The 13,627-nt window shown below is 47.7% G+C and overlaps 1 protein-coding gene across 2 annotated transcripts; it reads right to left on the bottom strand.

Moving 5' to 3' along the window:
• Positions 1-598: 598 nt before the first annotated feature.
• LOC123132339 (uncharacterized) lies at positions 599-4,978 on the bottom strand. 2 transcript variants are annotated; one of them, XM_044552123.1, is made up of 11 exons: positions 4,637-4,937; positions 4,274-4,325; positions 3,923-4,102; positions 3,265-3,840; positions 2,876-3,160; positions 2,662-2,784; positions 2,192-2,389; positions 1,852-2,087; positions 1,586-1,763; positions 1,191-1,496; positions 599-1,058 (listed from the first exon to the last, which is right to left on the bottom strand). In XM_044552123.1, the coding sequence occupies exons 3-11, from the start codon at positions 4,028-4,030 to the stop codon at positions 741-743; spliced, it is 2,328 nt and encodes a 775-aa protein (XP_044408058.1). In that variant the 5' UTR covers positions 4,031-4,102; positions 4,274-4,325; positions 4,637-4,937; the 3' UTR covers positions 599-740. The 2 variants fall into 2 exon arrangements, with proteins under 2 accessions (XP_044408058.1, XP_044408051.1); XM_044552116.1 differs by lacking the exon at positions 4,274-4,325 and having other exon boundaries at positions 4,637-4,978.
• Between the last annotated feature and the right edge of the window lie 8,649 nt (positions 4,979-13,627).

Raw genomic sequence — 13,627 nt, 5'->3', positions numbered from 1 at the left:
GAACCAAATGACATCTCTTTTCCTAATCATACTCATAGGATTTGAGATACATGTCATCTCATTTTCAACAAGTTTTCTATTCTTGTGATAATCCTATCCAATGAACCAAAGAAAGCCTGAATTTTTTGCCTCGACTAACTATAAGCCAGGTGTGAGCAAGCTTTTGTTGGCATTTGTAATTAACATTTGGTATTTATTGCATTAAATACATCATTTCGCGCTTTGGTCTTAGTAGCTTTCCGCCAAATTGTGTAACAAAGTGGTCTAAACAGCCTTCCGCCAAATACATGTGCTAATCATTCTAGTCTTCCGCCACATCCTACACAGACAGCGAGGAGAGTGGTACGTGGTGGATTTTGGTTCGTCGTGCGGATGTCCGGACTTCCGTAAAGCCCCCCTTGTTTGGTTCCGGTTTGCGAGAAAACGAACGTCTAGACCACTATGTGGACCGATGGGGTACCACGTTCGGACAACGCGATCCGGATGGATGCGGGTGATTTAAGGGTCCGCTTTGGAGATGCCCTAAAGTCATGGATTTTCTATAAGCTACAACTTGAATTTTAAAGGAAAACAATCAATCGAGCCCATCTTGAGAAGATGAATCTAATGCATCAGTGCTCTTTCATATAAGTGTAACTCTATTAAATCTTCCTTTTACTTTGACGCTAAGATGACTAAATATTCTGTTCTCCATGTGGACTTTTTGGTATCTAATCTTTAATTCATCTTAAGCTGTAACACTATAGAAATCTGTTATGTCCAGGCCCTGAATTATTTGGTGGCCTGCTCCAAATTGCCTTTTGTTCTTCAAAGCTCGCAACGATGGCAGACTGTTTCTTGTTCGTTAAAGAATTTGCCAATCGATTGTAATATATTTCAACATTGAAATCACTTAACACATGCACCAGCTTTGTACTCTGCTTGCTGATCACAATCTGCCCATCTGTGCTTTTCTTTGTGTCGGCAAGGACGCTTATTTGCTTCAGCTTTACTGTGGATTTCAAGTCAGATCCTTGAACCATGTAAACCGCACCAAGAACTTCTCCCAAAAATATATCCTGAAAACACGAAAAGTTGCAGATAATTCATAAATATGAAATAAAATTATATCTGCACAGAAAATAATTTTAAATTTTACACCGAGTATCAAGTATGTGCTCAGAAAAACAGGGTGATTTGCATTCTGTTACCACATGGTGATACAGCTTCTCTTTGCTCCGAAGTTCCTTCAATAACGCGAATAACTCTCGGACAAACTTTGACTCAGGAGTTTGCTGGGTTTGCTCCAAGGCTTCCAGGACAGACTCAAATGAAGCAGCTTTTCGTTGCACGGTAAGGGGAATGAGTGTGATATTCAGATTGGATTCCAGGACTGTTTTTGCAGCCAGAGGATCAAGAAACATGTTGAACTCTGCGTATCTGTTCGATGGAACAGTGAACACATTCCCCTTCTCATGACCTCCATCTTTGATGAGCCCTCCAATAACATAAATTCTCTGCACATGGAGAAAATGTGTTGAGCAAGATCAGTGTTCACAGATATTGGGTGAAAACTATAAGGTCTGGAGATAGGGAACATACTGACCTCTATAACAGAGCTTGCATCCCTGTCAGATAGTGAAATGTTGGCCAAATTGGTGAGAGGCCCACTGGTAAGAAGAGTGATCTTGTCACCTGGACAAAGTTGCCTCCTGACAGACTGCCACACTTCTAAAGCCAGTGGCTGCCGATGTTCTGGATCATCTGTACTTTCAGGAGTGTATCTGATCACGCGATCGAAAACCGTGTAAACACTTCGCGCCATTGTCACACTTCTATTCAAACAAAGCGAATGCAGAACTTCTTCTTTACCTTCTAGGACTTCTTGGCAATAACCGAGCCAGTCCATACAATGTATCGGAGTCAATAAATCCACCACTGCCCAGCGGAATAGCATACACATTGTTGCAACCAAGTGTTGGGTTGCCCATTGCAGTGGTATTGCCAAGGCCAACTGGAATGTCGTCGCGGCCCATCATATGTAGAATGTCATAAACGATATCGATGCTTGCGATATTCGCCCATCCATTGCCATTGACCAAAACCCCCTATAATTAGTCAGTAAAGTAGCTTTTATTAGTCACTTGGGTGTTTAACAATACAACATAAAGTTTATTCAACATATTTTCAGTCAAAGTATATTTTCCCTCACCTTTAGATCTATAACTTCTCTTGGTGCCTTCAAGAGATATATAAGAGAAACAAAATCTCCAGGGCTCATGTCCATGTCAAAAATAACTGGCTTTCCCCTGCTCACGTTTATGAAATCTGGCTTATAAAGAACTTCCCTGTAATATGGGAACTGTGTACTGATGTTAAAACGACCAGCTTGTTTAGCGAGATTTAGGACCTGATGAAGGAAAGAGTTCAGTTAGGGGACATCAATTTTCAATTTAGGACCTGAAGAAAAGAGTTCAGTTAGTGGGCAGCAATTTAAGAAAATTTTGATTCCTCGTAGACAGTGAAATTTAGTTAGACAATCTGGATGCATATTCTTCTAAAGTGTCGATGCATGTTCAAACTGTTCAATTTAATCTAAATGTTGTACTCTTTCAGATACTAAATTAGCACGCAAACTCCACTCCAATTGCTAATCATGCATACATACTGCTTCGAGCTTACCTCTAGGAAGTTCTTGGAAAATTCCCTATCAAACGCGCTATTGTAAACCGTGTTTGGCTTCGCGCTCGTGGCCACACGAACGCGGACTCCTTCTGAACCAGTCACTTCCTTGGTGTATCCATCCTATAAGGAGAAATTCAAGTTACTGTGAATTTATACTTCTCTTACATGGGATTATCATTTTTGGCATGAGTGACACATAGAGATATCTTACCTGGCATCTTCCTGTGTTGCTTCCCGGCACCAAGCAGAAACTATCTCTGATCCCAGTCTGGACATGGCCACTGTGAACACCACCCACCTTCAGACCAAACTTGGGTGTCGCGTGGCCGTCGAAAAACGGGTTCGAGCCGTCGCGCCCGCCGTAGGGTTTGTTGGAAGTGATCACCGTGATGTTCATGTACTCTAGCTCAGCAAAGTCATTTGCGCCATTGGCCTCGCCACTGCGCATGCTAGAGAAAGCCACACCGGCGGCAAAGGAATCCCACATGTAATAGCCCTGCAGTTACAAGAAAAGAAAAATATTTTCATAACTGACGAATTAATCTCTTTAATGACAAGGATGTAAAAAATGGAAGAGTCTGAATTGAATCGAGAGCTTGCCGTGCTGCCATGGAGGCCGGGCGCCGGCCTTCTGTGTCTCCTCAGGACCTGGTCCAGCGACTGGAAGCAGTAGCGCGCCTCCGGCGTGGTCTGCCATCGCCGGCCGAACTCGACGAAGAACTCCTCGGTGACCGGGATGGTGTTGGTGGCGTCGAGAGGGACGAGCGTGACGGGGACGCCGGAGTGGAGCACCTGGTAGGCGGCGAAGGGGTCGCCGAACACGTTGAACTCCGCGAACGGGTTGGCGCCGTAGGCGGTGAAGAGGTTCCCCGTCACCCTTACGCCGCCGCCGAGGACGTAGACGTGCTCGACGTTGCGCCTGAGGTGCGGGTGCGCCATGAGGAGGAGCGCGGCGTTGGTGTGGGTCCCAAAGAGGAGCAACGTGGTAGGGCCCGCTGACACCGTGTCCACCATCACCTGCTGCGCCGTGGGCTGCCGGAGCGGCGCGTACCCCCGGGGGCCCTGCGGGAGGAAGCCCCTCCGGAGGCCGCCGTTGGTGTCGGTGTCGAGGCGCCCGCCGCGGCGTCCCGGCGGGATGGCCTGCCGGTACCGGCAGCCGCCCACCGTCGACATGCCCTGCCGTACGTAACCTTTTTAGCAAGTTTGTAAAGTAATGGTAATTCGTGGCTTGGCTGGCCACCGATTCATCGATCAGTACCTGGTCTATCAGGGGGAGGTAGCCGCCGACGTCGGGGTGTATCTCGCCAGCCTCCGATATGCCGCCATCGCCACCGACGCCGACGGCAATGTCGTCGCGGCCCATCATGTAGAGGATGTCGTAGAGCTGGTTGACGCCGTGGCCGGCGTCGATCCATGCGTTGGCGCTGATGGTAATGGCCTACGCACAGTGTACGTTCACATCACAACTTGCTAGAGTAATGCACTACTAGTAGAGTCTAGAGAGGGAGAGAGAGAGAGAGAGAGAAAATCCGACGCAGTCAAAGGCCAAGATGCGCCATCGTTGTCCTATCTAAATGGCTTCCTCTTTTCCTCTCCAAAGATTGAATACCTTCCTCTTTTTCTCTCTGAGAAGAGTGTAAACCGCTTCTCCTTTTACAAACCTATAATTAACTAATCAGCAATGTCGACAATGCAAACAATCATTCGAGCCGGCGCACGCGCGCATGCATACGATGGAGAGATCCAGCGGCCGTTTTCCTCCAAAAGGAAACGTGTATGCACGAGCGAACACGACCTGACCGATGCGATCAACAGAACATTCGATTCGCAAAAATAAGATTAAAAAAATCAGCAGGCCTTCCAGCATGCGAGCGCGGCCAGGTAATCGGTAGATCGATTACTGGGCGGCGATGACATGGTACAGAGCATGCAGCACGAGAAGGAGATGGAGGAGGGCACGGCACCAAATTACCTTGACGTCGAATTGGGACCGGTCCTGCTTGAGGATGTAGAGCAGCGCGAAGAGGTCGTCGGTGTCCATGTCCGTGTCCACCAGGATCCTCCTCGGCGCCGGCGCCCCCGCCGCGGCCACGCCGGCGACCGCAAAGAGGGACACCAGAGCGATGGCCGCCGCCCATGACGGTGAACTCTTCCTCCTCGCCTTCTCCATGAGTAGAAGGCGGTACTACGACTACTACGGACTAGGGAGGCGGTTGCCAGTTGGTGCCTAGCTCTCTAGCTATGCCTTTCTGCATGATGGGTGCGCCTCTTATGGGAGAGAAGATGGTTCGATCGCGTCCTTCTCCGTGGGCATTAATGAGAGGGGATTTGAAACAGTTGTATAGGGGTACGATTATTAATCACACAAATGGAAAGATAAAGATAAGCACGTTTCTTGGACCGGCGACCGATGCATCCATCGACGGCTCGGATCGAAAGCTCAACCCTATTTTGTTTCGACATCATCGATTCAGACACGTTTGAACGTATGCGCGGACACATCTCTTCTTCTCTTAAACTCCCGGCTTTTTTTTTTCTGAGGAATAACTCCCGGCTTTTTTACGTGCATCCATCTCATTCAGAAATGTTCAACATCACGTAGTAATCTCATCCGTTCAACTGCATCTATTCAACGGTCTACATCGCTCTGGTGTTTAGTACTAAACACGTTTAGCACCCTCCATTAATTAATGACATGCATAATATCATTGTCAGCATTAACCAAGTATTTATATCCTACCTAATATTAACTTGCAATTTATATCTTGCTCATATTAATACTATGAAATACTTCTAAAAAATATTAATATGGAATACAATTAATATATTGTCTAGTATTAACGTGCATTGCAGTAAAACAATTACTAGTTTAACAAAGTACTTCTAATAAGATAGTAGTAATTTGAAGAGACCTCCTCGGATGTGGCATTGGCTGTTGCAACTTGTGAGTCAACGCATTGTAAGTACAAGAGGGCGTCGGGTAGCATGTCATGGCGACCACCCTCGTTGCCTTCTGTATCTGCTGCCTGGCCTTCAGTCTCGAAGGTAGCCTTGACGTGGGCGACGTACCGGCGGGCAGCCGGGATGCGTTCATTCCTGACACCGGATATGACATCAACGAGGGCATCGGTCATGATCTCGTCGAAGTTACTGCGGGTGGCAGCCTAGCATTCAGTAGCAAACGGGGACAACTACGACCTGGTGATGGGCAGCGAATTCCTCCTCCTTGGTGACCCGAAGGGTGGCGCGTACCTTGCTCTTGACTCAAGAGGCGTGAAGGGGCGGCGCTCTCTTCTCCTCCTTGTCTCATATGACACACTCCTCACGGGTGAGCGCAACGCTAGGGGCGGCGCTCCATGGCATGGCGAATCATCATGGAGAAGGGCGACCCTCTCCTTCGTACGGGTGGCAGCAACTCCTTCTTGGCGGCCTGAAGGGAAACATGACGAAAAAGAGAGGGTGACGACATGATGAAGGTGAGGTTGGTGAAGTGTGTCAAACAAAGGGACACCGGGGAAAACTTCCGGTTTTAGTAGAGGGCTCCAACGGGAAATCGGGCAAGAAGGGGAGGGGTTCGGGGGTAAATAGAATGGGTGTGCCTCGAGGGTGGGGTTTTGGGCTGGGCTCGCATGTCCAAACTGACAGCCCGGATACGTCCGAACAACCCCATTTCTTTCTCACATATGGGTTTGATTTGGGCATCTGCAGATATTCTGGACATTTGGAACAGGTTTGGAAACCTCGTCGGTCGACCATTCTTTGTGTCTGCACATGTGCAAACGAACATACATGGAAAGTGGGCTATGTCCTATGAAAACCAACCAGTATTCAAGCCTATTTTTTTGAAACAAGTATCCGAGTCTAAGCTTTGTTTCAAGGAAAAACTTTCAATCTATTTATCAAACATCATGACAATACAAAAAGCACCAGAATTAACAAAAAAATACATCCAATGTCAATGGACCACCTAGCGTCGACTACAATCACTGGAGTGAGCCGTCATCGCCCCTCACTCACCAGAGCAGGGTAACCCTTTTTGTAGTAGACAGTCAAAAATTCGTCGTGCTAAGACCCCAAAGGACCAGAGCAGCAATCATCGCCGATGGAGAGAAGCGTAGATCCGAAAGATCCAACCTATAGACACACAAACGTAGATGAAGGAAGACCGGATCCACGCAGATCCACCGAAGACAAACACCGACCAAATCCTGGAAGATCCACCGGATATAACCCTCCACACGCCCTCCAACGACGCGAGATGCACCGCTAGGATCAGGTATCACGAGAAGAACTTTATCCCGTCTTCAGAGAGTTGTCGCCGCCTCGCCTTTTTGAGTAGGACACAAACCCTAAACAGTTTAGAAAACACATGAAAGCAAAGTAGGAGCCCTACGACCGTTAAGGTTGGGATCCACCACGCCTCCATGGGCCTAATGCCACATGAGACGATCTGGCCGGAGCCGTTAAAACCATAGATGCCTGAAGTCACTCATGGGAAAAGTTTGGTTAGCTGGAAGCAAGTTTGCTCGCCTAAAAGATATGGGGGATTGGGGATCAAGAACATTGAATGTTTCAGTCGGGCCTTGCGGCTACATTGGGAGTGGTTCCATTGGGATGAAGGGGACATGACGCGGAAGGGATCTGCAACACCGTGTGATGTTATAGATAGGCAGTTGTTCTCCAACTGCACCAACATTTAGTTGGGAGATGGGAGCATCGCAAGTTTCTGGAAAGACCGATGGTTGAATGGTGAGGCACCCAATACAGTGGCTCCTAAATTGTTCAAATTGGCAAGGTTCAAGAAAGTTACAGTTAAGGAGGGGTTTCATAATGGAAGGTGGATGCAAGGGCTCCAAAGAATGGACAATAAGGAGCGGTTGGCTCAGTTTGTCAAATTATGGGAAGGGATGCAAACGATCAATTTGTCGGCGGAGGACGCCATCATTTGGATCTTACTGACAATGGGGCCTACACGACACGCTCAGCTTATCATGCTTAGTTTCTGGCAAAGATTGAGATTGGCAAGGGTGCGCGGATATAAGATGGAAGGAAAAGTGAGGTACATGTGGCTTTTGCTACAAAAGAGGAACTGGGTGGCCGATCGATTGTACGCGAGAGGTTGGTGTCACAATGATCTATGCAAACTTTGTGACCAAGAGCTTGGAACCTTTCACTCCTTGCTCTTCAGCACGTACTCATGCGAGGGACTCTCAAATCTCTATTTCAGACCATAATATTTCGATCCCTTTACTCGGTTACTGAAATGATTGATAGCAGTGCTATATACAAAATAGTAAAAGGTCTCACCAAGAAAATAATCCTATTTGACAACTATACACTGCGAGCATCAGGAAATAGAATAATTATGAATTCCATGTAATTGGCAAAGTTGCTAAACTAGCTAAAGTAGTGATAAATTCGGTTAATAAAATAGATCATAATGAAAGTCCATCAACTCTCAATCTCCAATGCAAATCGAAGACATCTATCCGTTTATAATCCTCCTTGAATTGAATTAAGGGATCCTCCTGTTGAAAATGATAATAGAACGCATAAGTCATTAGAAGGAATTCTAATAAACAAATATATATAGTATACCACCTAGCGATTTTGTTTTCTGATGAGGTCAAAAGAAAATTAATGAACCTGCAAATATCGGCAAAACAACAAGTATCAAAATAGTGAAAAAGGTCAAATAAGAAGTGTTAAGTTTTTTTTTATCATTCTGGCATCAAGCTATTTTGCCACAGGACCTCCCCTACACTATCATCACCGCAGTAGAGTTTAACCACCAAATTCAGGATGGATTGGTGTGGTTCCTCTACGCCTAGGACACCAGAATAGCGAACCATGAATGAGGAAATGCATGAGATAAATAGTGGCTAGTTGCCACTGCATTGTTCGTATGCGAAGGAGACCTGGTTTCAATTCCAACAGTCTAATGCCATGATGTTTGATGTGGCTACAACGACACCATCCATTAGTGAGTGGTGGAGGAGTTTGTGCTCTGGCAATAGGCCGAAAGACAAAATCAAGGAAGACCTCACGCTGGTAACATACATAGTATGTAACTTGTGAAAGAAACGAAATCGGAGGGTTTTCGAGCAGAAGGAATTGACGGCACTAGAGCTGGCGGGATTGATCAAGGAGGACGTCAAGTGTTTCAGCGAGGCTACGACGAGGGTACCCAATGTGGGTTGTGATGATTTTGTTTTGAAAGCTGGTGTTGAGTGGGTGATCGGCCCGAGATTTTCCAGTGGTCGATTCAAATTTGTATGACTTTTTCCCTACGATGTAAAGGCAGAGCTCCTGTTGTTCACGACAAGAAAATGTCACTTGTGGGGAGGAGAAAAATTGTTCAAGATGCATGCCTAAGCTTAATGTCTTGTATGAGACGATGGGACGTCGATCGGTTTGTGATGCTACGGATGGCATGAGACACACGTTTTCGTGACGACAGGGGCGGGGGGGGGGGGGGGGGGGGGGGGGTCCAATTTATCGTATGGACATGCGGGGCTCGGGACCAATATGTTGGTCGTGGTCGTTTTCCAACTTCCATGGTGGCCTATGCCTCATCTCATCGTCTCTTGCATTTGCATTTTGCGGCAGGAGCGACCGTCCCGGACCCCCACGGCTGGACCTCCGGCGTCCAGTCTACCTCTGTCTTGGTCTCTTGGAGAGGCCGAAAATGACTCGACCGATCCAGCAAATTGGCCGGGACACGCGGGGTTCACAGAGCCGACGACCTTCTCGGCGCGCTGTCACGCGCATAGGGACAGGCACGTTACCGTTTGACTACATCTTTCTTTCTCTTTTGGCAAAACCGTTGACCTCATCGATCCGGAGGATTTCATTAGAGAAAAATACTGATTGTGCATCTCTGGGTCGACCGTGACTGCTCACTATCTCAGAATCCCGAGTTCACACTTAGACTTCTTTTTTTTTCGATTTCACACTTAGACTATTAGATGCAGGAGTTGTGAGAGACTTTAAAATTAACCAAATCATCGCAAGTATCTCGCTAGCTGGTGACAAGAACAATGGGAGACGTCAAACCTAGAGTTTGATCTTTGGTAGACTGAAAATATATGATTTGCTCCTCTATCCCTATCTTTCTCCTTCATTGGAAAAATTTTATTTTCATTCTTGAAAGTACTCCCTCCATTCCTAAATATTTAGAAAACAGAGGAAGTACAAAATAGACACACATATACACACGCTTTCCTCGCTAAAAAAAGACACCCGCGTGCATGTTTTAAATTTACTTTCTTTGGTCTTGGTTGTGTGTATATTGTAGTGTGTACTATTATTGAATTCTACATGTTTATCTAAAAAAATCTACAGTTCATTCACTCTTTATTCTAAAACCAACTCCTAATACAACATCTGTGTTAAGCCACGTCACGCGAAATTAATAATCATTTCATTATATCCAGAATCAATCAAATTCAGTGGATCTTGCGGTCGGGGGCTATAAACAAACATGTCCTTTGATTAAAGAAGGCATCCTTTTGTGAAAGGATGTCTCTCGATATCTGAGACTGTCCTACTGAGCTCTCGTGACCGCGTCGCCCCCGCGGGCGATCGGTCGCGCCTCGCCGCCTCCCTCCTCCCGTCCCCACCACTCCCCTTCCTCCTGCCGCCGTCGCTGGCGCCCGCGGCCGCCCTGGCCTCGGGGTTGCTGGTGGCGGCGCCCCCCTGACCTTCCCCTTCCGGTGGCTCTCCGGCGCGGGGCGGTGCTCCTAGGCGGCAACGGACCGGGTGGCGGCGGGGTTCCCTGGCGCGGCGCGGGCGGGCGGCTGGACGGCGGCATCATCGTTGGTGGTGGGGTGGCGCAGCGGTGGGTCCTGGCGGCGGCGCTAGGCCAAAATCTGGGCCCTACGGGCCCCATTTGGGCCTGGGCGGGCCGGCGGCAGGGCTGGTCCGTGGCGAGACTTCCGGGAGGCGGGGGAACAGCGCTGAGCGGCGAGGTGCTGGCGGCGCCGGTGCCAGCCTGCTGCAGCATGGCCGGCGGGGCTTAGCAGGCCCGTTGCGGGCCTGGCCGGGCCAGGGGTGGCCTGGTTTGCCCCGTTGCCGTGTCTGAACGGCAACCGCGAATGTGCCGGAGGCGCGGGCCTCCCGCACGACGGTGGAGCAGGTGGTCCTCCCCCCCCCCCCCCCCGCTCGGCCTTGGTGTTGCTGCTCCTGTCGCTTGGCTCTTCTCTCCGGTCCTCTTGGCCTCGTGTTGGTGCTCGTAGTGAGACAGCTTGGGTGGTGGCGCAATCGCGATGGCGCATGGTGTTGGGCGGTGGTTTGGCTGGTCGGCTCCGGTTGGGCGGTGGGGTTGGTGTGCGGGAGTAATCCTTGCCGGTTCGGCCGGCTCTGATGCGGTGACACCGACGGGTGCCGCCATTCCTTTTTGGAGGGTGTCGGTGGTAGCCATCCTCCTCTTCCCTCCGCATACTGAGGGAAACCCTAGGACTCGTCCGGGCGACAGCGGAATCGGCGTCGCATCCCTTCTTGAAGGTGCCGCTTGGTACTCGGCAGATCGGAGCCTCGGGTGGTGGTGGTTTGTCTCCGGAGAGGGCGCAGCGGTGGCGGTTCATCCATGCTTTGTCGAGCTGCCGTTGTTGGCATTTATTTCTTCTTTTCTTTTGGGCTTGATGTGCTGCTCGCCCCAGCAATGCTATGTGTATGATGTTCGTTGCTTTGAAATACAAAGCGGGGAAAAACTCTTTTTCGGTAAAGGATGTCTCTCAATACGAAGACATGTCTCTTGGCAGAAAGATGCCTCTTCGCGGAAATACACACTTTTTGGTAAAAGGATGTCTCTTAGTGGAAAGACATATCTCTTGGCAACAAGATGATTGATGAAAAAATGTCTCTTCATGAAAAGGCATATTAGAAAAGAATGAAAAGAAATACAATAATTATTAAATTAGCTTGTTACAAAATTCAATATGTAATTTTTTCCGGAAGGATGCAACCATAGAAATTGCACCTTTACAAAGAAAATCAATGTACCTAAATTTAATATTGTAATTGTTTTGTGCATTTTAACAAGATTTGAACTTTGCAACTTCATGCTTAAGACATACAAATTTTTAATATAAATATTTTATAATAAACTCACTAAGGCATACAAATTCGACCGATAAAGATCATATGTAGGAACCAATATGGGCATCCAGGTCCCGCTATTGGTTATTGGCCGGAGAAGCGCCTCGGTCATGTCTACATCATTCTCGAACTCGTAGGGTCCGCACGCTTAACGTCTGTTGACGGTATAGTACTATATGAGTTATTTATGTTGGTGACCGAATGTTGTTCGGAGTTCCGGATGAGATCCCAAACATGACGAGGAGCTCCGGAATGGTCCGGCGGTAAAGACTGATATATAGGATGAAGGTATTCGGGTTTCGAAAAGGTTTCGGAATGCACCAAAATACCATCGGAGTGCCGGAAGGGGTTCCGGGAGGCCACTGGTAGGCTATAACTACTTGGTGGGCCTCATGGGACAAGGAGGGAGGCGCACCAACCCACAAGGGGCTGGGCGCGCTCCACCTCCCCTTCCCGCGCGCCAGAAAGAAGGAGGGGGTGCCCTAGGGCAGCCGCCGGCCCCTTGGGGCGCGCCTTAGGGTTGCCTCTTCTCCCCCTCCATCTATATATATGAGAGGAGGGGATGGGGTGCCACACACCACGAATCCCCAAGCCATGTGTCGGCGCCCCCTCTCCCTCTAGTTCATCCTCCACTCTAAACCATTGTGCTTGGCGAAGCCCTGCAGAATAGTTTCACCACCATCGTTATCACGCCGTTGTGTTGTCAGAACTCATCTACTACTTCGCTTCTCTTACTGGATCGAGAAGGTGAGGATGTCATCGAGCTGAACGTGTGTTGAACACGGAGGTGTCGTGCGTTCGGTGCTTGATCATGATGGATCCTAAAGTTGTATGACTACATCAACCGCGTTGATAAACGCTTCCGCTTAGCGATCTACAAGGGTATGTAGATGCTCTCCCTTTCTCGTAGTTATGCATCTCCATAGATAGATCTTGTGTGTGCGTAGATTTTTTTTATTTTTCATGCAACGTTCCCCAACATCATGTTTGTGGGATGGCTCATACCCATGGATTTTGCCCCTAGTTTTCGACTCTACTTGATTACGCCCTTAAAACACATTTTATGTCACACGAATGCCCTTTGATCATTTGACCATTGATTTGAAAATTCATAACAAACTCACATGAACTCATAAAAATGCAAATAAGACATCAAAAATATTTAGAAAAACATCACCTACATGTGGATGTCATTTGCATTTATGACAAAAGAACTTGTTCTTTTGTCATGAATGCAAATGGCATGCATATATAGGTGTTGTTTTTCTGTACATTTTTTATATCTTATTTGTATTTTTCTGAGTTCATATGCATTTTCAAAGTTTGGTCAAATGGCTTTGACCAAGTCAAAGGGAATTCCGGCTACCTAACATGCTTTTTTAAAGACAAAATTAAGCAGAGTCGAAAACTAAAGGCAAGGACCGTCATAAGAGCTGAATGTCAGGTACGAGCACATGGCAACTCCGAACATTTTCTATGGCAAGTTTAGTTACGCAAGGATGACAACTTCACTTGGCAAGCATGAGAACTTTCGTGATTCAGTTTATTCTTATCAGAAACTTGCCGTGTGTCGCTGAAATCTTTTTATCCTTGCGTGACTGAAATTGCCATCAAAAAACATCAGGGCCCAAGTGTCACACACCTGACGTGTGGCACTTATCATTTGGGAAAGACAAAACCCACGGTCATGTACTTGGATTTTTTTTGTGTGTGTGTGTGTGCGCGCGCGCGCGCTCTTGTTTTGGCAAGATGTATTAGCTTCGTTTGAGGAATATATTCGAATGTGTATGACTTATAAACACAATGAATGATGTGCACGATTCGGGCTGAAGCATATGAAAACACGGACAGACGATGCAACATC

Source organism: Triticum aestivum, chromosome 1B, assembly GCF_018294505.1.
Source record: "Triticum aestivum cultivar Chinese Spring chromosome 1B, IWGSC CS RefSeq v2.1, whole genome shotgun sequence".
Lineage (NCBI taxonomy): Eukaryota > Viridiplantae > Streptophyta > Magnoliopsida > Poales > Poaceae > Triticum > Triticum aestivum.
This window is presented reverse-complemented; position numbering and strand designations above follow the sequence as displayed.

Coding starts and splice junctions, on each gene's coding strand:
- LOC123132339 (XM_044552116.1), bottom strand. CDS start 4,834: ATGGAGAAGGCGAGGAGGAAGAGTTCACCGTCATGGGCGGCGGCCATC. Junction 3,841..3,922: donor ACCTCCCCCTGATAGACCAG/GTACTGATCGAT, acceptor TACGTACGGCAG/GGCATGTCGACGGTGGGCGG. Junction 2,785..2,875: donor GCAACACAGGAAGATGCCAG/GTAAGATATCTC, acceptor TTCTCCTTATAG/GATGGATACACCAAGGAAGT.